The sequence below is a fragment of the Gouania willdenowi genome, chromosome 19 (assembly GCF_900634775.1).
Source record: "Gouania willdenowi chromosome 19, fGouWil2.1, whole genome shotgun sequence".
NCBI lineage: Eukaryota > Metazoa > Chordata > Actinopteri > Blenniiformes > Gobiesocidae > Gouania > Gouania willdenowi.
In genome coordinates, this window is record NC_041062.1 from 16,910,688 (window position 1) to 16,935,346 (window position 24,659).

General features: G+C 37.2%; 1 protein-coding gene across 2 annotated transcripts in view; it reads left to right on the forward strand.

The window, feature by feature from the left end:
* The window catches only part of slc39a11 (solute carrier family 39, member 11), a 129,407-nt gene that overhangs the window by 97,061 nt on the left and 7,687 nt on the right, over positions 1 to 24,659 (forward strand). For both annotated transcript variants that reach the window (XM_028475748.1, XM_028475749.1), the window contains exon 6: positions 14,036 to 14,206. In XM_028475748.1, coding sequence (XP_028331549.1) covers positions 14,036 to 14,206 — 171 coding nt within the window. The remainder of the gene's footprint in view (positions 1 to 14,035; positions 14,207 to 24,659) is intronic.

A 24,659-nucleotide genomic window follows, 5' to 3' on the forward strand; every position in this document is an offset into this window, starting at 1 on the left:
ATAGCTAAAAATGGTCAACAATAATATTCCTCAGAACCCTTCAAAACAATAAAGCATAATAACACAAAAATCCCTGACTTCAATCTTATACGATTCAATTTTTAGAATGAACCCGACCTCCTTGAATTCCCTGAGAGCTGTCTGGGATTGAGACCTCCAGATAACTATGTTTGATGAACAATGGAGCCGTATCCTTAATTTTGTTCACACATCCTCAATATGCGCTAGGCACAAACTCCTACAGTGCAAGATCCTGCACAGGAGCCACTTCACTAATGCAAGGCTAGCTAAGATTTATCCAGATAGAGCAGACTCCTGTAACAGATGTAAACTCGGACCAGCTGATCACATGCACATGTTTTGGTCATGCCCCAAACTTTTTTAATTTTGGCGTCCCATTTTCGACACGTTGGGAACTGTCCTTGGCCGCACAGTGAACCTTGAACCCCTTGTCGCTCTTTTTGGATTGCCCCCATCACTTGGTTGGCCCAAAACCTCATAACATATTATTGGTTTCACTACCTTGCTTGCGAGGGGGCTCATCCTTCTCAAATGGACGCATGCATCCCCATCTACACATAATAAATGGAGATTTTGCGATGCGTGTGTCTTGAGAAAATCAGATTCTCCCTGAATGGGAGAATCTGAAAAACAAGGAACTGAGTTGTTGATTGTCTTGTTATTTATTTATTTAATTTTCCTTTAATTTCCTTGTTTTATTATTGTTATTTTGTTAAGTCCCCCCCCTTTTTCTGTTTTTTTTTTTAATTGTAATTATTTTACCCCTTTGACTTTTGATTGTCTTGTCCACCTTGTTGTTTGTGGTGTGAATGGTTTTGAGTGAATGAATTGCTTCTTTAGGGAAGGGGGACTTGCCCTCTAATGCTCATTGCATTTATATTATGTTTTACTTTAACAAGTTTGATCCAATTGAGGGGTTACCACTAACGCACATCTGGTATGTTTTGCCTTGTACCTTCCCAATGTAAAAACCAATAAAAATATTTGACAAGAAAAAAAAAAAAAAACATTAAAGCATTATTAGCAAATAGAACGCCTCTCAGAGGTGGTGTCAACGTTTTCAGGCCCTAATTGGATCAATAGCCTTTAGTAGAAGCAGCCATAGTCCCACACTGTCTTGTTACAGATGTGATGGATTATAATGAGGGAAGATATTTCTGAGCTTTAAAGGTGTGAATGGACTTCATTTTGTGCCACAGTTTGTTTTTTTTTTTTTCAGTGTATTTTTGTGTGTGTGTGTGGGTGTCATCCACATCTTAACAGGGTTAGACTGTTGCCTAGCAACAATTGGCAACAAGCACATAAAAGTCTCTTTCGCATCACAAACTATCACTCCCTTGCTTCGGCCATTTGTCTCTCCATCAACTCATAGAACCAATATTGTGAAATAGTGTTTCATTACACTGTCATGATACAGGGTGTCACTTGTAAAATTAGAAGTTATAAGCTTTCTGACAGCTAGTTTATTGTGTGTCATAAGTCAAAGGATGTAGCGTTGCGGTGACTGTATACAGTTGTTTTTACAAGCTTACTTTTCCATAAGGTGTTGCTTGTTGTTTGTATACTTACAGTATTGATGTATCATTGTGCATCCATTCAGAATCACCCATCACAGGCTACGTTCACACATGAGACCTGCATCCAATCTGTTAAAGACAGTCTGAACAGCACAATTCCGATTTTTTTCAAATCCAACCCAGGTCACTTTCATATGTGGTCCTGAATTTTATACGTATCCTTTTCTTTGCAATGCAACTGCAGTCTGGACATCCGAGGCTCTTTCAGTCTGACTCCTACGTCATCCTCATGCTAAAATGTTGTATTTCTGAGACCCAGGAGAAACTCTGACTCTGCATCCAAACAGTCTGTTGTTATTGATGTAGCAGCCATCACTGTAAACAGCTCTTTTTTTTTCACTCTCCTTAAAGTTATGAAGTGCTGACTGCTGTTGGAAAGAACATTTCTCAGCACGACACACGGCCCTGCACTGGACGCCTCCATATTTTCTTGGGGTCATGGGCCACTTTAGGACATCTTCTGCTCATGCGGCTAGCTTCTGGGTCGCATTCTGTTCATACTCCAAACTGATTAAAGACACATTTAATATCTATAATATGAACGTTCACAAAAAATTACTTTGCATTAAGATCTTCTGTGTGAACATAGTGATACTTACATTGTCAGTTTCCACCTATTTGTACCTTGAACATTCAAATTTCAACTAACTATTGCTCTTTTACATTCAGCTACTGAGGCACAGCTGTCTGTCCACATTACAGGAAGAAAAATTAGCCCTTTGTCTAAATTTCTATTATAGTTTAAATATTATTATTATTTGAATATTGCTGTATGGAAGAGTTGCACACTGGCTTCTGCATAGTGGTACTCGATAGATAACCTGGCAAGAGTCATTTTGATGAGTAGCCCTCTCTCTAACTAGAGTTCTCCAAATCAATCTGGGTTCATGTCAGTCAAATCCTTTCGGAAAAGGGAGGGACATGAACAGAATGCTTGAAGCTGATTGGGCGAAGTGCCTGTTCGCCATGATTTGTTTTAGCCAATCACACGGCAGAGACACTGCTATAGCTACAACAACAACAAGGCTTCGCTGGTGAAAAAATGCGTCTCTACCGTCCAAAAATGCACAAAGTGCCTCTCGCTGTTGCTCTTTCAAAAAGAAAATGCTGGATTCTTCTAAAACTGAGTTTATAGCAGCTTCCAGACGTTCCTGCATCAACATCTTTCTGTTTTGATTCCGAGCTATGCTAATAGCGGTAGCCCAGCTAGTTCTTCTCCCCGCAACTGCGCAGGCACCAGTTTTGCTTTGACGCTTCTGCCTTCATCACAACCGGATATCCTGCCCTAAACCACAACACTGCCTCATGATTGGTTCGAACCAGTTTGGTTCACTTACGAAGGGTAAGGGCTGGAGCAGCACATGATGGATAATGGTGTTTGTGAATATCAAGAGAATCCATCTTGCAGGCAAGGTTACTCAATAAATTCACTCAGTCAAAGGAAACGGCTGCAGACTCCAGTCCTCAGAGACAAAGTGAGACAGCTGTCAGTAGTAATGCTGTGCGATATAACGATATATATCACAGTGCGATATAAAAACGTCTACCGTACGATATAACCCTCTATCGATTATATCGCAAATGTAATTTGTGTGGTGTTGGTCCCACTCTGTTGCTAAAATATCATGAAGCAGGCTGATCTACACACAGCAACGCTGCTATTTTGCAGTTTACGTCACCAGAGATACTAGTTCACAGCACCGTTAGAGGAGCGAGCTGGTCCTGGTTGACGTAAATAAAGTAGGTCCACCTTGTGTAAGACACCATCATCTACTGAAGCCGCCAAGCCGATGGCAACTGTCAACCACCGGCCGAGTCGTGCTCGGACATGAGCGTTAAGTGTTTAGTTTAGCAAGACAACGAGGCTGAAAATTGATACTATTGTATGCAAAGGTGAAACGCTGCTTTTTTCGACCAGATTGGGTACCTCGGAGTGACCGGAATCATCAATCAGCCTGGTTACAAACTGTGTCACTACAGCCATTATGACTCTACCAAGCAAAATAGCTCCAAACGTGTCTCACAAATAGAAGCTTTAATTTATCTCTTGCTGCTCGAGAAATACTTTTAAACAATATAACAAAGCCTCTACCATCATATATGACCTTGAATGGAGCAATGCACTACAGGTACAGTTTAAAACGATGGCATTGGCCATTATTGTTGGTTTTTGCCTATTTCGTAATATAAAATTTTCTCCATATCGCTCAGCACTAGTCAGTAGTAGATGTTAATTCCTCATTAGGTGCTTTCTCCAACTCCATCAAAAGCGTTTTTGTCCCCCAAAGATGCTCCAGTTGCCTCTTTTAGTCCCTGATCCTCCACTACATTAATAGGATTGGAGTTCATAGCTCCAATTTAGCGATAGCCTCAGTAACTTTGTTGGTAGCTTGTCTGGACATTGGCCAACTGCTCTTTAAAGACCCCTAGTGGTCCCAATCCCACTGTGCTTTATTTCAGTAATAATTGACCATTTTTTTTAGCAAATCAATTTGGAAAAAATAACATAATAATATTCACAGCCCGAGTAAATACTGTCATTGTATTTAAAAGTGTACGCAAAGACCAAACGCCAATCTGACCAAAGTTCCACTGCACAAATCAAAATGTGTATCAGAAGCTGGCAAACTAAAGCATAGTGCAGTGTGCCAACACAGGCTCATTACTAGATATGTAGAATTCAGCCTTCTTCAATTTAACATAAAATGTATATCGACTAATTAGCCCATCATGTTTAAACAGGGAAACACTGTGGATGCTGCTCTTGTCTTTCTATTTATATGCATTTTCTTTATTGGGTACTGAGTGGAATTACAACATCTTTAACTTGCTGAAATCTGAATTAGTCATGATCATAATTCACCATTATTTTTACCAAATTAGATTTTTACAGTAATGTTCAAACTCTGAACTGTAGCTGATTCCTCAGTGGGTGAATGTAAGCTGCTTTGTCTTTGCAGTAATTAGTGTGGCTTAATCTTACCAAAACAGAAATACCATGTGAGCTCTGGTTGGTTCTCTCTCTTCACTACGGTTTGCACCTGTGGTATTTCTGTCTGTTCCTTTTCAAATGGTGTATTACGAACGCTAGCACGTTGTCTGGCTTGTATGTGTGCTGTGTAATCTTTGCTGACCCTTGTTCATTATGTTGTGTGTTGATAATCCAAGAATAAATGTTTATTCCTGGCATTTTTGCTCAGATACTGTCTGTGATTTGAGCTATCTGGTTTTCTGTTGCTGTCGTCTTCTAAGTCTGCCCTTGGAAAATACGCCACTGCAGAGTAAATTAATCTGTCCTTATGTCTGCTTTAAAGGGTTGGATTTGGCACCCGGGCCTTATATTTATGACTTTAAAGGATCATCAAACCTGAAGTTATGACAATCTGTCATATGAACATTATACAGTATATACTATGTGTATATATATATTCCCTCATCATTCCTGCTTCTTTGTATTCTTTACAAATAGTCCATTCATTTGTATTAATGCCTGTGCACACCAACGTCTGTCGTGTCCCCCTCTGGTCATACACAATTGACAAAATTTGTCACACCATCATTAATATCATGCATAGGACCATTAGCCTTTGTACTGCTGATAATACCGGCGATCAGTGGCTTCTGGGGCTTCACTGATCATAATAAATGAAGGTTGTCAATATCAAATCACAATTCATTTATTTCCCTACCTCTCACATTGCTCATTTGATCCTTTATAGTGTTTATAAAGATTTTCTGGAACAAAACCACCGATGGCATCATTTTATTTGCAATTTGAACAGTGTGCACTGGTGAGCACGTGCACGTCGACTCAGATAATGACTCATAAGCCTTGTATGTTTTTATCAAGGTGGATAATAGGCAGGGTTGGGGTCAATTACATTTTTCAGTTACAATTACGTTTTAATTTATCCATGTTCAATTACAATTCAGTTATGATTACAGTGACCTGCGTTTTTTCCAATTACAATGAAATTACAATCATCCTTTTACCTTTTTATCCTCAGAAAGTCAATTACACTTACTTACTCTCGTGTTAGCTTTCTGTTAGCATCTCCTATGATAATGGGTCCTAAATCAGCTGAAAAAACAAATATCTATTATATAATTTATTTCCTATCTCTTGGTTATATTGTTAGGTTTTCTAAGCAGTGAACATATAGGTTTTAATATTTTTGGTGTGGGGATCTGAGTCTCTTTTGTGTCAGTATACTCCTAGATTTATATATATATATATTTTTTTTTAAATGGTAAAATGTGTAAAAGCTTGATATGAAACACATTTTAATAATTAACTACATATGTGTAGAACTGTACATAAAACGTTAACATTGTTTGCCAGTTTTGCGTTGAATTACAATTGACAGTTTCTATAGAATATTTAAATTACAAAGTCAATATTTCTGAACTCAATTACAATTTAATTCGAGTTATGACAGCAACAGAATTTTTAAATTACAATTTTAAGTAGGCCATAAATGTAATGAATTATCAATTATGCAATTACAATTATAATTGACCCCAACCCTGGTAGTAGGTTGTGGGTACTGTAATTAGTGTTACAGCCTGAAAATGAATAGAGTCAATGTGGCAAATACTGCATTCTTAGACATGCTGTGATTGTCATTGTGTGTGGGCTCTGACGGAGAGACTCCAGCATTATGCAGCGATAGGAACATAGATGGATTGGGGACAGACTGACAGCCTATTTTAGATTGCATAACTCTGCATACCTTAAGGCAGACATGCGCAACTACCGGCCTGGGGGCCACAACAGAAATACAGAAAGTGACACCAAAAATACACATATCAACAACAAGAAAATGACAGAAAAAATCACAAAACTACAACAAGAACACAAAAAAATTACAAAAAAAAACAAAAGAGTCATCTAAAAATGTCATTTTCCTTGACATATTACTTTGTAATGTCTTGCTTTTCACAAATAGTGTTTGCAAACTTAAGTAGTGTTTAAAACATCTGTGGGGTAAAACAAGAGGAGGATTTAAGGTTAGCATGACGAGATGATTAAACATGTTGAGACAACAACTCAATAATGACTAACTTTATCTATACCCTCCATTAAAAGAAAGACGGACAAGGTAGAAGCTACTTCTTGAGTTAGCTGCAGCCATTTGGAGTTGTTTGTGAATTTTCTATAACATGGGGAGATATAGATCTGTGCAATCATCAAACCCAGTGAAGTGTTTCCACTCAGCCATCACTCTCAATGTCCCACAGTTTTCTATGCTTGGGTGAAACGTAGGTTTTAATGCGATGTGCCAGCTGTGTGCATTAATAGGAGCAAGAAATACCCCTTTAGAATTGGAATGGTGTGCAGTTAAGCTGCAAACCATGTGCAGCTTAACTGGGAGTTAGTGTTTGATACCCCTGGTTTTCTAATTCCAAGACATTTAAATCCATGCTCAAGACCTGCATGTCTATTTATTTAGTGCAATTTCTCATATAGTTTATTATCCTTCTTATTTCTTATTATTCATTCCTCATTTACAAAGTTAGATTATTTAAAAAGTGTGATGTCACTCATTCATTCCATCATTTTGCTGTTTTTTTACAGTATTCTGAGCAAAATGTTATAGTCGGACAAAGGGGGTACTTGCATTCAAAAGTAAGAGAAGGGGGTTCTTTAGCCAAAAAAGTTTGAGAACCACTGTTCTAGAAGAACCCCAGAGGAAAAAAAGAAGAAGAAAAAATTATATATATATATATATATATATATGATTATATACAGTAACATCTAGGGAAGGATATTGTCGGTTTGTAAGTAACAGGCTATAACTTTCTCTTTTCGTTTTACAATATGATGAAATCATGATAAACCACGTGTTCAATGTAGTGGACATCATGCAGGTTTGAGCTCCATCTGTACAGTTTTTGTCCTTTTTCCATTTTTTTACTCTGTTCAAGGCATCTTCAAAGGGGACAGCTTTTCTTAGAAACTGTTTAAGATACCATAACCATATTCGGTGTGTGGCTTCAAGGTATCAATGCTTTGATGGAGTTCGAAAATGAGAAGCTCAATATTATTTCTTCCGCAGGTTAATTAATTAAGCCTTTTCGTCATTTGTTCCCTGCATTTGACCCATCACTAATTCATGAGGAGCACTGAGCAGCCACAGTGTAGCGCCCGGGGAGCAGTTAGGGTTAAGGGACTTGCTCAACATCCCACAGTGATGGCCCAGGTGAGATTTGAAGCAGTGACCTTTCGATTACAAGCCTGCATCCTTAACCACGAGGCACTATTTAAGCATTTAATTTTTTTTTCATTTCCTGAGAAGAATAAAACCACTTTATCAAAAAATCTTTATCAAAGCGTCTATAACTCATACATCAGAGGGCCAGTGTACGATATATCAAAGGCTTTTTTTACACCTGATTGACACAAGAAGCAAACCTTGAATCCTCTTCACTTATCTGCCTTATGATGTATTGACTTTAAAAACTGAAAAAAAAGGTAGATCCTTGACATCTTTGAAGCACCTGGGGTGACACTGAATGTGACTGAACTTTTTCAAAGACTTGATCCAAAAGGTGTTGAAAGGTGGCAGAGGAGAGTTCTCCAAAGAGAATTCATAAGACTAAAGTATATGTTGTTAACTACTTAAGCACGATGACTGTTAAGAGCCATTTCTGTCTACACTGAACTATACCCTTAGATAATGCACTGTTATTTTAATGATTAGAGAGTCCTTTGTTTCCTTTGAGTCATGCAAACTATTGAAAAGATGTTATAAGGACCATTTCACAGCTGTCCTTGCTGCCATAAATTGGTTTAAAAAAAGAAAAAGAAAGATAATTAGTCCTACAAAACTAGACTTTCATCAACACATGTTTTTAAAATTATAATCTCGAATGCATTACCAGATTATTCTATTACAAGTTAATAATTATATTGCTCTTCATTTTAGAATAACTTGTTTAATTATTGAGATGCAATTAATAATCTAATGCAGTTAGAAAAAGGCACCAAAACATATGAAATTTAGTAGAAGATTTGAGCATAAATTGTCCAAATGTGATGCCCACTCTGACGTAGTGGTATGGTTCGACTCATGACTCTGATCTCTTAACATTTTCACTTAGTTTGTTGGATAATGTCAAAAAAAAAGATGCATATTTTCCTACCAATCGTGTTATCTCCGCTATTACATTCCTCTCTTTCATAAATCAACAGATTTTGATAATGTGCAAAAATGGCTTGATAACTCAATGTTCTCATCTCCGTGTCAGAAGCTAGACCTTCTTTTACAGCAGTTTACAGACTTTTTTGGCTCAAGTACCCCCTTTCTCTAACTTTTGAATGCAAGTACCCCCTCTTTGTCCGACCACCACATTTTGTTCAGAACTGTAGAGCATCATGATGGAATGAATGAGTGATAACACACATTTTAAAGAATCTCATTTGTAATGAAAAGATTTATTTCTAAAGTTTTTAGCGTTTACGGTCATCTCCCTCCTGATGTGGGACCTGACTGACACTTGTATTTTCAGTTAATGTTCTGATTAAGATCATTTCTGTCATCATTTTGTGCCATTTTGTGGGTTTTCGATGTCATTTTGACGTTGTTTGTCTGTTCTTTTTATTATTCAGTATATTTTTCTTGTATTTTGTGTGCGTTTTTGTGTGTTGTTGGTATTTTTTAAATTATTCTCTCTCAGTGTGTGTGTTTTTGGTGTCATTTTGTGTATTCTGTTGTTGTTTGTCAGTTTTTTTTATTATTAATTGTTATATATCATCTTTTTTTTGTGTAATATTTAGTATTATAATTTTTCACTAAAGATAAACATTATTAATGCATATTTTAATGCTTTAATTTATTAATTTTCCTTTCTCTCTCTCTCAAGTACCCCCTATAGTGCCATTGCATACCCCTAGGGGTACATATACCGCCATTTGAGAAAGACTGCTTTACAGTACCTTTGTTAAACTTGAATTATTATTATTTTAAAGCACTCAAATAAAACATCCACCCAACCATTGCATGTCTTTTTTGCCTCTACTGTCATCAACTAAATGGGTATAAGAAGAATGTAATAGTTCCTTTTAGGTGTTTCAATAGTGTTCCCATCTATTACAGCGGTAATTCCCAGCTGTATGTACCTGTATGTATCCCCAACATGTTAAAATGGCTTTTTTGAATCACTTATCCAGTTCACCAGACAATCTTTTTACTTTTTTACAATTATTGGCGCCAATCGAAAAGCGACACCATGAAAGGTGCATCAGGGTCCAAGCTACCACCCCCTTTCAAACAGTGCAAATGGTACGACCCGCATGTGCTTCTGCTTCTGCTGTGGCAGGTAGTCTGAACTGGAGCAGGAGATGCAGGAAACCATGTCTTTCCTCAAGAAAGGAAAACTAGGCTTAAAAGGCAAGGAAAGAAAGGAGAGGGAGAGAAGGTGAAATGAGGGAAAGCAACTTCTTACTCAATTCTTCAGAGGTGAGCTTTCAAACACTCATATCTTTTTTAGGCAATATATTATTTTGATTGAAATTAACTGCGTTCACTCTCGCGCTGTTAAATGCTGGAACATTCCATTTACACGTCAAATCTTTATTGGAAATACAAATGTTTAAAAAAATGATTTTGAAGACTACATTTTGCTGCCACCACTTAGTCTTAAGTACAGTAGGTGGCAAGAGTGTCCTCATGATTCTAATCATTATATATTTACTGTTTATTACCAGATTAGAAATAATTTAGCCACTAAATTGTAGCAAAAGTATGTCACAAATACAATATTCATTAAAACCACTAAAATATAGTTCAATAGATATTAGTTCAATAAGATACAAACAATAGATATGGAATAATTATGTTATTGTGAAGAAAAAAGAAAGCTTATATAATAATCTGAGAATACTACTATAGTTTCTGGTCAAAAAAGTGTACATAACTTACAGTAGGGGGCCCAACAAGATGGTTTGTACCCAGGGCCCAAAATGTGATGCTACGGCCCTGATCACACCTATAAACAAACATGATACCAAAACAAAAGGCCACTAATGGAATGAGGACTGAGGAGATAAGACACGAAAGCACAAATAAATAAAGACCAACTACCGACTTTTTTTTCTTACGAATGACATTAGTTTATCATTCAACTTTAAACAAACCTATTCACGGAAAATGCTAATGAAGGCACTCAGAGGTATCTAGGTAATAAGCCCATTTGTCAATGGAGATGCTTTTTGTTCTCTGAATAAAGTGGGTAATTTTCTTTCATTAGAGCTATAGTTCACAAGACAAATGTAACAGTATATGAAGGAGTTGGAATACAAGTGCATTGTGAAAGCTTTCCAACATGTCAGATCAGGACGTACACATCTGTTGAATAGTATTTCAAAGGACTCAATTGACCTGATTAGATATCTGTTAAATGTCCTCGTGAGACCAAAGACATCTGTTATTGTCTCGACAATTGTCGCGCTTTTTTTCCCCCTGCAGATGGAAATTGTATCAAACCTCTAATGAGGTTTAAGATCTGAGAAACCGTTGACATTGTCACCCCAAAGAGAGAATCTGAAGGCACTAATTATAGTCCATTATTAGATCTTTTACTTTTATAAAGCAAGTATCTGATTTTGGTCACTTCTGAAAAAGTATTTTACATTATTTTACATATTTTTTTTATTTTTTTTCAGAGCATCAAATTTTAACACATAATCCTAACCATAACCCAAATTGTAATAACTGTCATTTTTTTTTTTTTTTTTTATACACAAAGACTGGGATTTTGATGATTTTACTGGAATTCTGACTTTGGGATTTTGTCACAGATTTACCACAGTGCCATTGCATAGTAGTGTGCCATGTAAACTCAATTTACTTTAGTGAGCAGAGGTGTAAAGACTACTGATATACCCTACTGAAGTAGAAGTACTGTTGCCTGAAGACATACATAAAATACTCAAATCCAAGTAAAAAGTAGCTCAATTAACTAGTACTCAAAGTAAAAGTTATTAGTTACTTTAACCACCCACGTTTATTCTCGGCAATACATTTTGGAAGAGACCAAATCTTGCACCATTGGAACTTAATTTATTTCCTACAAAGGCATCTGTATAAAAAAAATGTTTTTCCAAATATATTATTATTTTTTTTTATTTATTTTGTTTTTTAAATAAAATAACACCAATGAAAAAAAATCAAAATTAAAAAATGATCAGGCTTTAAGTATATCTAAATCTAAAAAAATCTAAAACTGAGAAAATAACCTCCATTCAATGCTATTTTGGCACCATGCATTACGTTTAATCTGATTGGTTGGCTATGATGTGATGCATTTGATTGTTGTCGGGTTTCACAATGTCTGTTAATCATTTTAAAACAAAAAATAACAATTTACTCAGCAACGGTTGAGCGTAGAAATGTAACAAATTACTTCTTTCAAAACGTACTTAAGTACAAGTAAAACTACTGATTTAGAAATATACTCAACAAAGTACAAGTATCCATTAAAGCAACTCAAGTACAGTAACGTGAATGCTCCGTTACTTTCACCTCTGTTATTGAGTTTGTCAAAACGTTATTGTATGTTATATGTGAAATGCTATCAATTGTTGTATCAATAAATCAAAGATATTCTTCTAAAAAACGGCAGAATTCACTCCCAAACAAATGTTGAAGGTTGAAATTGCTACTGACAACATTGTTTTTTCAACTCCATCACAAACATTTTAGCTTCATACTGTACATAGCAGCTAAATATTAAGGACAAACAATAAATATTGGGATGAAAAGGCACGTTGGTTCTTTTCTTATGGCATGTTTATACGAAGCGCGTTGAAAGCGTCAAAAGCATCAGGTTTACATACACAATATATGGTGGATGTGGTTTTAGGAGCATCAGAGGTCCCGCTACGCATTCCGTGCCTCCTGTGCGGCGCATTTTGAAGCTTTACGTGCGGCGGATGCTGCGTTTTGAGCTTTTGACGTGTTTCCAATGAGGCCGATGCTAGAGGTGGGATTGTTGAACTTTTGGGACATATCAATCAATCAATCAATCTTTATTTGTATAGCGCCAAATCATAACCAATGGTATCTCAAGGCACTTTACAGTAGAGCAGTCTTAAGGACGGACTCTTCATTTTATGGATACACACATATGCATATATACGTATATACACATACATATGTATCCCACACCCAACATGAATTCATCATGGCGGCAAGGAAAACCTTCTGTTAAGCAGCAGGAACCTTGTGTGGATCCCATTCCTATGATGAACAGCCATCCACGTTATGCTGTGTTGGGTGTGTGCAGAGGAGAGGGTGGAGACAGAGCCGCTGAGACTCTGTAGCTCCATCGCAGCGCATCGACCAATTAGGAGCTTTCCCCAACCGTGACGTATTCAGAATAATGAAAAAAAAACACGAACCGGGGACAGATGGACAGGCGCTCTTGTGCTGGAATAGAGCGCCTGTAGTTGGGGTCCTGGTAAGGGATGCGAGCGCCGATATGGGTCAGCAGGTCGTCAAACTGGGCCCAGGAGAAACGGAAGTAGCGCTGAAAGCAACTCTCGTCAGAGCTCAGCTCTGGTAAATCCAGAAACGGCGCCGAGGCGCAAATAAAGCCAAACCACTCTCTGGATAATGTAGAGCCGATGAACTGGAGTCGGAGGAGGCGTGTTCAGCAAGAAACTCCAAACTTTATTCTCCATTCAACCACACTTCTCTATAGCCCTCTAACATCACAGTGCACACACTGAGTCACACCAATATACCTCCGACCGGAAACACCGCCTTCTCAACACAACAATGTTTCCCACCACTTCACAGTCACTGGGTGAATTATGAACGTATCTGATCGCCTCAATATCATTCATTGTGTGAAGACCACCGACACCAGAGAAGCGCTCTCTTCCCAACTTGTTTGGACGCGCGTCCAGAGCGTCTTCGAAGCTCGGTGTTAAGCATCTGATACATTGAGCACAAGCATCCAACTAGGGGCATGAGACACGATTTTGACGCTCCGAAACGCGTTTGGTGTGAATGCGCTATTACACATTCAGCCAATGGATAACTTGAACGTCTTGACTTTGTTTGACCAGCCAATAAATTATTGATCCTACTCTCGGTTTTTCATACGACCATGAAGAGTTGAACCATAAAGATGATTTAGTAATATGTACTTTAATTGTGTCTCATCTGGGTTTTATTGTGCAGGTTTTCATGCATCATTCTATCATTTAAGTAGCAGTATTTAACTGCTGTGACTTTTTAACTTCCATTTAAAGTATAGTTAAGCCCTCAGGAGTTTTCATTATTCTATGCATGAAAGCTTCTCTGTTTAAAAAGTCTGAGTTTGTATTCTAAACACAAACTCAGTGTGGCCTTAGGATAAGCATTTGTCTCTTCTTGATTTGTGAGTGTTTAAAAATGTCTTAACAAGATCTTTGTTCTGCCACACAGACAAAATCGAGAATGGCGATGTCTACCAGCGAAGAAGAGGACCTTATTCTGGAAGCTCAGATGGGAACGAACCTGAACATAAACCACAGGAAGTGGCTGAGCATAGCAACAGCAACAGCTGGCGACGAATACTGCTCCTTATCCTCGCCATCACCATCCACAACATACCAGGTGAGAACTAGCCTTTTGATCTGATTCAAGATCAAATCACTTGAGAATGACCTGCAGAAGCACAGCGCTAAGTTGCTATGGAAACCATGGGAACAGTTGTTGGCAGTGGATACATTCCACAGCTGTAATGAGCTGAAGTGCATACACTTCAGGGCAGCATTGTCGTATTTTTTGAAAGATTCAGGATATAATTTTGACTGTTGACACTAACAAGGAACTGGCAACGCAAATGCATTGTCTACTAACATTAGTGCTGTCAAGAGATTAAAAAAATGACCTAATCACCTAAAAATGGCTGAGAAAAGCCCTCAACTTGAGTTATTTACATGTAAATGAATTACATCATTGTGACAGATCAAATGATTGATATATAATGAAGTGTCTTTATCAAGTAATTTATTGTTTTTAACAGACATTTTAACAACATCCCGCTGTGTGTGAGACTAGTCCCAAGGGCTGCTACCACCTTTAGTTTTGACCATTAGGGGGAAATATTGCTGTGTACTATAAATAAATGATTTTTGGTAGGAAATTACTGTATGTGTCCACTTTAATAATGCACTAGAAGAGCCGTTGTTCTCTCTGTCCTGACAGCTCTGAAAATCTAACATCTTGTGTAGCGCATAAGCACAAGTTGTGGGATTGTGTGATTATTGGTTATTTTGAACCATTATTAATTACGTTTCTGGGAGGTTTGTTTTAGGATTTCCTTTGGAAAATGCATTTTTCTGACCAAAGTGGTTTTCTTTTGTCTTTGCCTGAGTGTTGACATTTTTTCACTTAGGCGAAGAAGAAGGAGACGGAAATATTCTGTCCAAGAGGCAACCGATCATTTTGACTGCGTGACATTTAGAAAGTTTGGCGCGCTTGGCAAAGAGTAGCTAAGTGAAAGCAGACCAGACCAAATTAAAATGCAACAATGTTGCATACTGTATATACAGTATGTGAAAGCACCCTAACATTAAGCATTAGCTTAGTGCTACACTATCTTCTGTAAAATCCCTTTGTTCTGTTTGAAGCAAAGACGACCCAACAATAGCCCCCTGACCGTTGCTTTGGTGTTAGCCAAATCTATTTCTAATCAAGAGTTAGTTGTACCTGTTTCGTGTGTTGAAGCTTCATTCTGCAAGAAAATAATGTATCACTGAATTTGTTCCTTGTAGAACACTAGTTCATGATTCCTCTGGGTTTTAGCACCACTACAGGATGGAGTAATAAAACCTCGCTAATGTTTTCATTTATAATGTCAGTTACCAGGTCCTTCGTCTAGATAACAACACAAGCAGCTTCGCTTGTTACGACCTTAATGTAATAAATTAAAAATGTTCTGTGTAATTAAACTGGTTGGCATTTAGTAAAAATGCTACAGCAGTTCTTCAAAATAACCATGAATTTTGTTTATTTAAGATCCTTCGTTCCTTCTTTTGACATTAATTATGCGCATTTTTATTTTTATCTCCAATTGCCTAAAGATGTTCCTGTTGTGTGTCCCAAAAAAGCATCTTAATCAGGCAATTATGCTAATGCACACTTTACTCTGTGATAGCCTCATCTAGTGATTTTGATTAAAGAAATCTGTTATATACAGATTATCTCCCAACAAACACAGACAATAAACTGTAGAAATGTCCTGTCTGTGTTTGAGGGATATCTTCCTTTAACTGTCAGGTTTGATTCCTTTTAGTGTGACGGAGGGAGCAAGGTCAGCTTGATTGAGGCTACTGGGAGTATTGTGTTTCTGGCAGAGAGAATACACCAGTTGGAGAACAAAGCCTGGTCATGATGTTAGAACTAGTGCTGGCAATGGAATGAAAATATTGTGCAATTAATGAATTATGCTCTGTGATTAATTAATCTAATTAATCTCTTTTTTGATCCCACCTAAAAATAGCCGAGAAACGCCCTCAACTTGAGGTATTTTTATTTAAATTACATTATTGTAGCAGATCGAAACATTGATATTGAACAAAGTGGCTCTATAAATTCATATAATGTTTTTTAACAGACTTGAGCCATTTCCGATCCTCTGTAGTCCCAAGGGCAATATTGATGTGTACTTTAGTCAAGCGTTATAAGATAGCACATCATAAACACTGAGAACACTTTACTGATCAATACATTTATAAACAAATACCGTATTTTTCAGACTATAAGGCGCACCGGATTATAAGGCGCACTATCAATGAATGGCTTTGACTGGGTCTATTTTCATACATAAGGCGCACTGGACTATGAGGCGCACCGGTTTGTTGTTGTTATTATTATTATTATTATTATTAAGACACGTTAAGTGAAACAAAATAGTCAGATAAGTCAAACTTTATTCAACTCATTAACAATAGCTCTCAACATTGTTCAGGTTTAACACACAAAATATAGAACATTACACTGAGTTCAGTATGTTGAAGCACAGTACAGGTACATGTCACTCCACGAGGCGGCAAAAGTGCCAAAAATCCATCAAGAGGTGCAGCTTCATAGTTTACCAAAGTTGTACTAAAACATGTTGACATATTCATTTCATACATAAGGTGCACCTGATTATAAGGCGCACTGTCAATTTCTGAGAAAGGATTTTAAGAATTTTAAGTGCGCCTTATAGTCTGAAAAATACGGTAAATTGCTTTTTCTCTCCTTCAGTTAATGTAAAATAAATAAAACAGACCCATCAATCAGTGCTGTACTTTGTACATTTGTCACTCATGGACTTAGTCATTTTGGCTCTGATCCCTGTCATCTTGTCCAGCAAGGACTGGCCACTCGGTCTAGTGTGTTGTGCGAAGGCGAAGGACTGCTGTCCGTGGTAGCTGCTACATAGTTAGCATTGAGGTGGAAGAGCTCTGCTGGAGGCTAGAGGAGGTCCACTGATCCACAAACTCTTTCATGCATAATTAGCACACAACTGGTCTTCCAGTGTTTTTTTTAAACTAAAATTAACGCATACAAAGGCTTCTCTTGAGGTTTTACCTTTGTAGCCGGTTAATTTTTTTAGTGCGTTTTTTTTTCCTATAATTAATTAATCGCAATTAACGCGTTAAAATGACAGCCCGTGTTAGAAACTGTCTAATTTTAACAAATATACCATTGGGGTATTTTTTTGATAACAGACATAAGCAACCAATTATAAATAAATTGAATTTAGTTACACACATTTTAAGTAGGTTGAGACACAGATTAACATTTTCTTCCCCTAAATACGCACTGCAAGACCACCAATCTAATACATGGGTTCCATAGTGCGCAGAAAGCAGCTTAGCTATAGGCTGAGATTTGTGCCACTAGAAACTGAGTTTTAGTAGTTGGTATTAAATTTGTAAGTAATAACTTTACTGTTACAATTTTACTGTTTTGAAACTGAATTTGTAACTTGAAATTGTAATTTTTGCCTGAAAAAAATTGTCTCAGTATATTCCATAAATTTAATATATTTCTGCTTCTCAAATTCAGATTCACTGCACACAATTCAGTTTCACTACATGGAGACACACTTCCGGTCCACGAGGTTGAGGAACCAATCACTGATTCATGGAACTCCTGTTACGTCTACAAAAACTCCTTTACAGCCCGTCGAGGGTTCAGTTTCTAAACAGTAAATTACATTTCAAATCTGGAGAGCTTTCGAAACTTTTGATTTTCAATCTAGGCAGATTCGGCTATTGGCCTCTCACCAAGCTGGCATTAACTAAATGGACCTCATCAGTGGGTGTACAGACGCGTAAAAGAAGGTGTTGTGTGAATGGGTTCCTTGCTGTGACAGTGTGTCAGTTAGTCTATTATTAGATGCATAGAATCAGCGCAAACTGTCGCAAATCGTATGAAGGCAACACACTGACAAGTAAACAAAACAGGCCCAGAGCAGACAAAGTCTCCTCTGGGGAGTTAACACCAAAAGTTTGTGTTACACTGTCTGTCATCTTAACTTGCACCTGCTACTTTTAAAGTTGTTTCGAAACCACAAAAACTTTGACAACAATCCGTGATGGCAAGGCATCATGTTTCAAAGAAAACAGACGTTCTGGCAGCATCAGTCACTACTGGTACATGTGAACATTTTTGGAAGGTTTGAAGTAGCATTTTTTCTAATTACAATTAAAGTTCAATTACAATTAAACACAATTACTGAGCCTGAAATAAATGACCTAATAAAAGTTAACTTTCCTCTTGTGTTAGCTTTCTATTAGCATCTCTTATGATAACGTGTCCTATATCAGCTGTAAAAAACAGTATATAAAACAAATATCTATCATCTATTTGTTACCTTGTTACTAGGGATGTAACGATTCACTCAACTCCCGATACGATTCGATTCACGATACTGGGTTCACGATACGATTCTCTCACGATTTATTTTACAAAATGGGAATGTAGAAAATACTGTATTATTTTCCTTTTATATTTCATTGTCAAAATAATCCCTTGATAAACTATTCAAAACAATGCAATTTAACTAAAAATAAATCTTTAATTAAATAAATAAAGGAATAATAGAAATGAAAATGAAGACTATTAATTTAAATTCTGGTTCTATGATAAACAATGCAAAACTGCATAATAGTTCTTTTTCTTTTTAAAAGTGCAACTGAAAATGTATTTTGTGCCTTAACAATTGGACTTTAAAAAAAAAAAACCGTGATTACACTGATTTACGTCATATTTGTTTGGACCAGCAGAGGGCGCTGGCAACACAGTGGTCGGTTGGCATGCAGAAATTCTTGTAGTGAAGAAGAGAAGCTATCCTAGCAGACAGAGCTAATAGAAAACGTGACTTTTACAGATATTCAAGTAATATTACAGATATTATTTCGGTGCTAAAGGGGCAATGAATCATTTATTAACATATTTAAGAGTAGAAGGCGGCCAGAAAGAAAGTATTAGCAGACTCCGCCCGCCGCCTACACTTGTACACTTGCCCTCTGCTGGTTAAAAAAAGTACTGCGATTCAATTTTCAGAAAATCGATGTCAATCGTGATACCTATGAATCGATTTTTAACTGCCTTACGATTAATCGTTACATTCCTACTTGTTACTGGGGGTTTCCACTGGATACGTCTCTGCTGCACCACAGCACCGATCCGGTTGGTTACGAGTGCGTCACGGTGCACCAGTTGGACGACTGTGACGTAACGAGACAAAGCAGTTCTCACGATATTTATATAAGCGCGCGAGAACGCAGTTAACTGTATGTGTTCTAAACGCAACAATAAACAGATAAACAGGTCAGTGTTCCTAACGAAGGAGTACAAGAAGGTTGGACTCTCTGGATTTGTCATAGCTACATTTTTTAGCAAAAGCCAACAGAGTAGAGATAAAACTGCACCAGTAAAACATGAACTGAATCAAAGTTGCTGCAGTTTAAAGTGCAGTTACAGTGTGAGAGGAAACAATACAGTGAATGTGAATTTGTTTTTACACATTATGACGTTTTGGTGATGTATTTACTTAATAATATATATACAGTATAATCTGAAGTGTTTTGTTTTGAAAAGTTTATTGCGGAGTACGTGCTTAATTTCCTGTTTAGCTTCATTTGCTCTGTGCTAATTGATGCGTCGTGCTCCGGTGTCCGCCAAAAATAGAAGCCCTGCGTATATCTGGTGGAGGGCACTGGACTACCGCAGCTGGGAAGGAGCAGACACGCACCGCAGCGGACCTGGTGGAAATTAACACATAGAATAAAGTGGAAACCTATCAGCTCCGGTGACGCGGCGGTGATGTAACGCAGTGGAGCCGCATCCAGTGGAAATTGGGGGTTAGGCTTCCCAATCAATTAAAACATAGGTTGTTATGTTTTTGGTGTGTGTTTTATGTGTCAGTATACCCCTTGATTTTTTGATTTTTTTATGGTAAAATGTGGAAAAGCTTGATCTTGTTAAGAAACATATTTGAATAATTGAATAATATGTATAGAACTGTACATAGAACTGTAACATGGTTCCCCAGTTTAGTGTTAAATTATAATTGACAATTTTTATAGAATTTTCATAGCAATTACAATTACAAAGTTAATTATCTAAACTCAATTACAATTGAATTACTATTACAACAGCAACATATTTTTAAAATTACTATTATAATTACACCATAATTGTAATTAATATCAATTATGCGATTATAATTATAGTTGACCCCAACCCTGACTCCCATGCTAACCTATGACTAAAACTTTTTAAAGATTTATAAAACACCACAGTTTACATTTCCAACTGAGCTTCAGTTCTAGAGGCAAAATCACAGATGATACATTGGTTTTCTTAGTGATGTCTGACCTTTTCTGCAGAGACCTACCAAGAAAAAATATTCCTGTTTCCAGGTTACCATGAAAAGATGTAATGCAATTCCTGAAAGGAAAATTGGCTGGTTGGTTTAAAAAACAATTGTGACAGAAACAAGCGCTGCCACTTGTGTGGCAGAAGGGAACATCTGAATGTAATGGCATGCTGAGATGTGGATTGGATAAAGTGTGGGCTGTCATCAAAGATAATGACGGGTTTTTGATTGTAATGAAGTCGTCTCTGGGTTCTCACAGTAGTTACCTGCAGCAATGAATGTCCTGCATTGAAATACAATCCTATTTCTTCCCACTCTGTAATATGTCTATATCCTCATCCAATCATAGGCAATTACTCTTACTTCAAGTCAGGCTGATATATAATTGGCCGTACTGAGATGGAGATGAAAATTATAATTGAACAGTGAGGAATGACTAAAAGGAAGAGTTGAAGGTTTCAACATTATGTTGCTTTTAAAACTCACCATAAAAAAAAAATATGTACAAATAATTCATTTGTAATACTACCATCAGACTGACCTTATTTTACCAGCCATGAAAAGGCTGAGGTCTAACAGCTAGTGGAGTAGGAATCATATGATTGTAAGGAATATGTTTCAAATTATTGCTGCTGTGCAGCAAAAGTTGGGGCCAGGCAATTTTTTGGCAAAAAAAAAAGACAGCAGGTGTAAAAACAAATTTCAAACAGCTGTCAAACATTCAGTTATTAAGAAAAATCTGAAAATACACATATTGCATCATGACAGCATGGAGATGTTTGTCATTCGCTTTTAAGGCCAGGCAAGACAAGGCTAATGTATTTGTATAGCGCATTTCATACACAAGGCAACTCAATGTGCTTTACATGATCAAAAAGTGCAACAGAAAACATATCGGCCGCAAAAAACATTTAAAATCATCAACAAACGCATTACATCAACATCATGACTAAAGACCTCCCTCTCAATCATACGCAGTAGAGAAAAATACTGACTTTTTTTCTGTACAATGAGCTTATAGCACTCGTGCGTAAAAAGCCAGGTCCCTCCTTTATCCAGCTCTGATTGGCCAGGGATAAAACCGGGTCCCATAGTGTTGATATTATCGATTTCTGAGCTTTAGAATGCAGTGTCAAGCATTCTTATTGGTCAAAGCATTGAATAACAAGGTGAAAGGTGAAAGATTATATTGCACTAGAAGTTTGGACTTAGTTACAATTTACACCACACGGACTCATAATATTGCAAAAGAGACTCCCAGAAAATATCTACTCAAACTGACACTCTCAGTACCTCAACTGAGGTACTCGCGTTTGCTGCCGCAAACTCTGACAGACCTCAGACTTCTGTCTACGCTGGTTACAGTGATGTCCAACTATTTTCATACTATGTCCCACTTAAAGTAAATACAGTAACAAGTGAAAGAAGCTGTCATATATGCGGAGGTTGGTGAAATGCACATGAAAGGATGGGGTTCGCCAACATATTTAAAAAGAGGCTCGGCTTCATTTCTGGCATTAAGGCATTAAACATTTTATATTTAAAACAGCATATTGTGTAGGAAGCCAATGATTCTGTTTCACTGCAAACATCTCCGTCTCCTCTCTATTAAAGGTTCAGTCCGCAACTTTCAAATCCCTCTCTCCCCCTCCCTCCCCGCTGCTCTTTTGCCCTGCCTCCAAACTTTCCAAAGTCCCTCCCTCAGAGGAGCTAACAAGCTAACGTTAGTCCGACAACAACATCACAACACCCATGACATGCTCTGTTAAAAGCATATTACTGCAGCGCTTCTCTCTCTCTCAATGTGCACACACCTCAGCAGCAGCAACAACAACACAGTGTCACTTACAGCAGCTACCACACAGAGGCTGCTGCGCGCACATGAACAACACATGCACCACAGATTTGTAGTGTAACAATTACAAGTCAAGCAGCAGTAATTGCCTTATAAGCAGAAAAGTCACCAATTCCATCTTCTACTCCTCCAGACCATACACTGTAAAAAAGACTGCACTCTCGCTCCGGGAAAGGGGCGTGGCCTGTGAACAACAGCTGTCAGACAGTCCATCAAACACAATCCTGGATCTGATTGGTTGTTTTTGCTCGGTCAAATCTACCAAAGGCTGCAGGAGCAGCAGGGGGGACTCAATGAGCCTGTTTTTTCACACAAACTACTAGTTTGATGTAAAGCTGTCCTTACATAGTGACAGCTTTAGCAAATATGACAAAAAGTCACTGTTAGAAGAGTTGCAGACTGCACCTTTAAAGCCGGACGCTCTGCGGGATTATTTCCTCAAACCTCCAGCGCATCACACTCGGTCACGCTTTAGAGCTACATGTACCGTATTGATGACAGATGATGATGACGACTAATGTGCGCTGATCATTTTTTAATGTGGGAAGTTAATAAAACCAGGCTTTCCACACAAGCAAACATTAATCTGTCGTTAGTTTCGGAGGAAAAAAGAGAGATTTTAACTGTGGCTCAGATAGAAAAATGCAGTCGATTCTCACACTGCAATAATCTGATCAAATCAACCTCCTATTACATTGTTTTTCAATGAAGGCCTTTCAAATTAAAAGTGTGCGTTTATCATTTTCATGTATTTTAATGACATTTATAAGTGGTCAATGATGTAGACATAAAACAGGCTTTAAATGAAACGGTGCAGCAGGAGAAAAGATTTGTGGATAAACATTGTGTAATCGTCTGAAGGAGAATTAACTCAAACTAAATTAGCAATTGAAAATCCACCATCTGGAAGAAAGTAGCTTTTTAACAAAAATATCTTTGCACCAAATCACACGGATGCTTTCAAGAACATAGTGGAGTTCAAAGGGATTGTCAGGATGATGGGGAACAGGGACTAAAGTGGCTGTGCACTGCCTTTAGGTGCCAGATGTACTAGTTTAAATATTTCATACGCTTTTGAGCTCATGAGGCAGCATAACCACTGTTTTTCTACAACACCTCCAACTCTGTATCCATTTTAATCCACTCTGGTTAACACGAATCAAAAGTTTAATGTCTTATCAAATACTGTTTTTTTTTTTGTTTTTAAATAATATGTAATATGGAAATGTGATATGTCATTATGTAGCTACATTTTTCACTGTATGTTTTATTGTATACAGTATTTATTTTATTTTGTATTTTTTTCGGGTGACATTTGAACATTCAATCACAGTCAATGTACATGATTTAAACTATGAAATGTGACTCAAAATAATATGCAATTTTGTTTTAGGACTAAATTTAAGAAATGTATGGTTTTTTTGTTGTTGGTTTTTAGCTCCATCAGTGATACATACTGTATAGTTACATTAGTTACATAATGAAATCACTTTTTCAGCTGAGTAGTGGGGGATTAAATAGGATGCTATAGGATGCATGTGATTCATGACACTTTGAACGATTATATTTGGGTTTTTATTTTAATTTTAACTTTCATCTACCTTATTTCTAGCATCTGACTGTGAGTGCAGCTGCCTGCTTGATAAATAGATAGAGGACAATAAACAAATGAGCTTTGAACACACGGTTCAAATAACTGCAACCTCTTGTGTCATTTAGAAAGTTGTGTTCATCAGATAGAGTCACGCCTCCAAGAATAATGTGGAAAGAAGATTGATACAGTAGAGCACTTGTGTCAAACTCAAGGCCCGGGGGCCAAATCCGGGCATTCAGAGCATCCGATTTGGCCCCCCTGGAGAAAGTGAAAATGACAGAGAAAACATACTGTAAATCATTGTGTAAATTACCAAATAATTCCATTGTAAATTGTTGTTGAAAGAAATTTCCAAAAATTCTGCAATTTTTCTCAAATTATTCAGCAAAATCTCCCCAAATTAAATAAGAATTGGTTAAAAAAAATTAATAAATACAGGACATTTAAGTATCTGTCGCTTATTGCTTAGACAATGTTGAAGCCATCCATATTTTATATCAAATATAATACACACATTCATTGAAACTCCACAATATTAGCTGGGCTCACATTTTTCTCAATGCCACATGATGGCAGTCATTTTTTTTATCTCAAGTTATTAAAAGAACTCAGTTTTTCCAAAATCCTACAATTTTCTTCAAATTATTCCCCAAAGCTTTGCAAATTTCATAAACAATGGGTCACAAAATCTAAAATATGTAAAGTAAAGATCCTGCAGGGACTGATGTGTCACTTA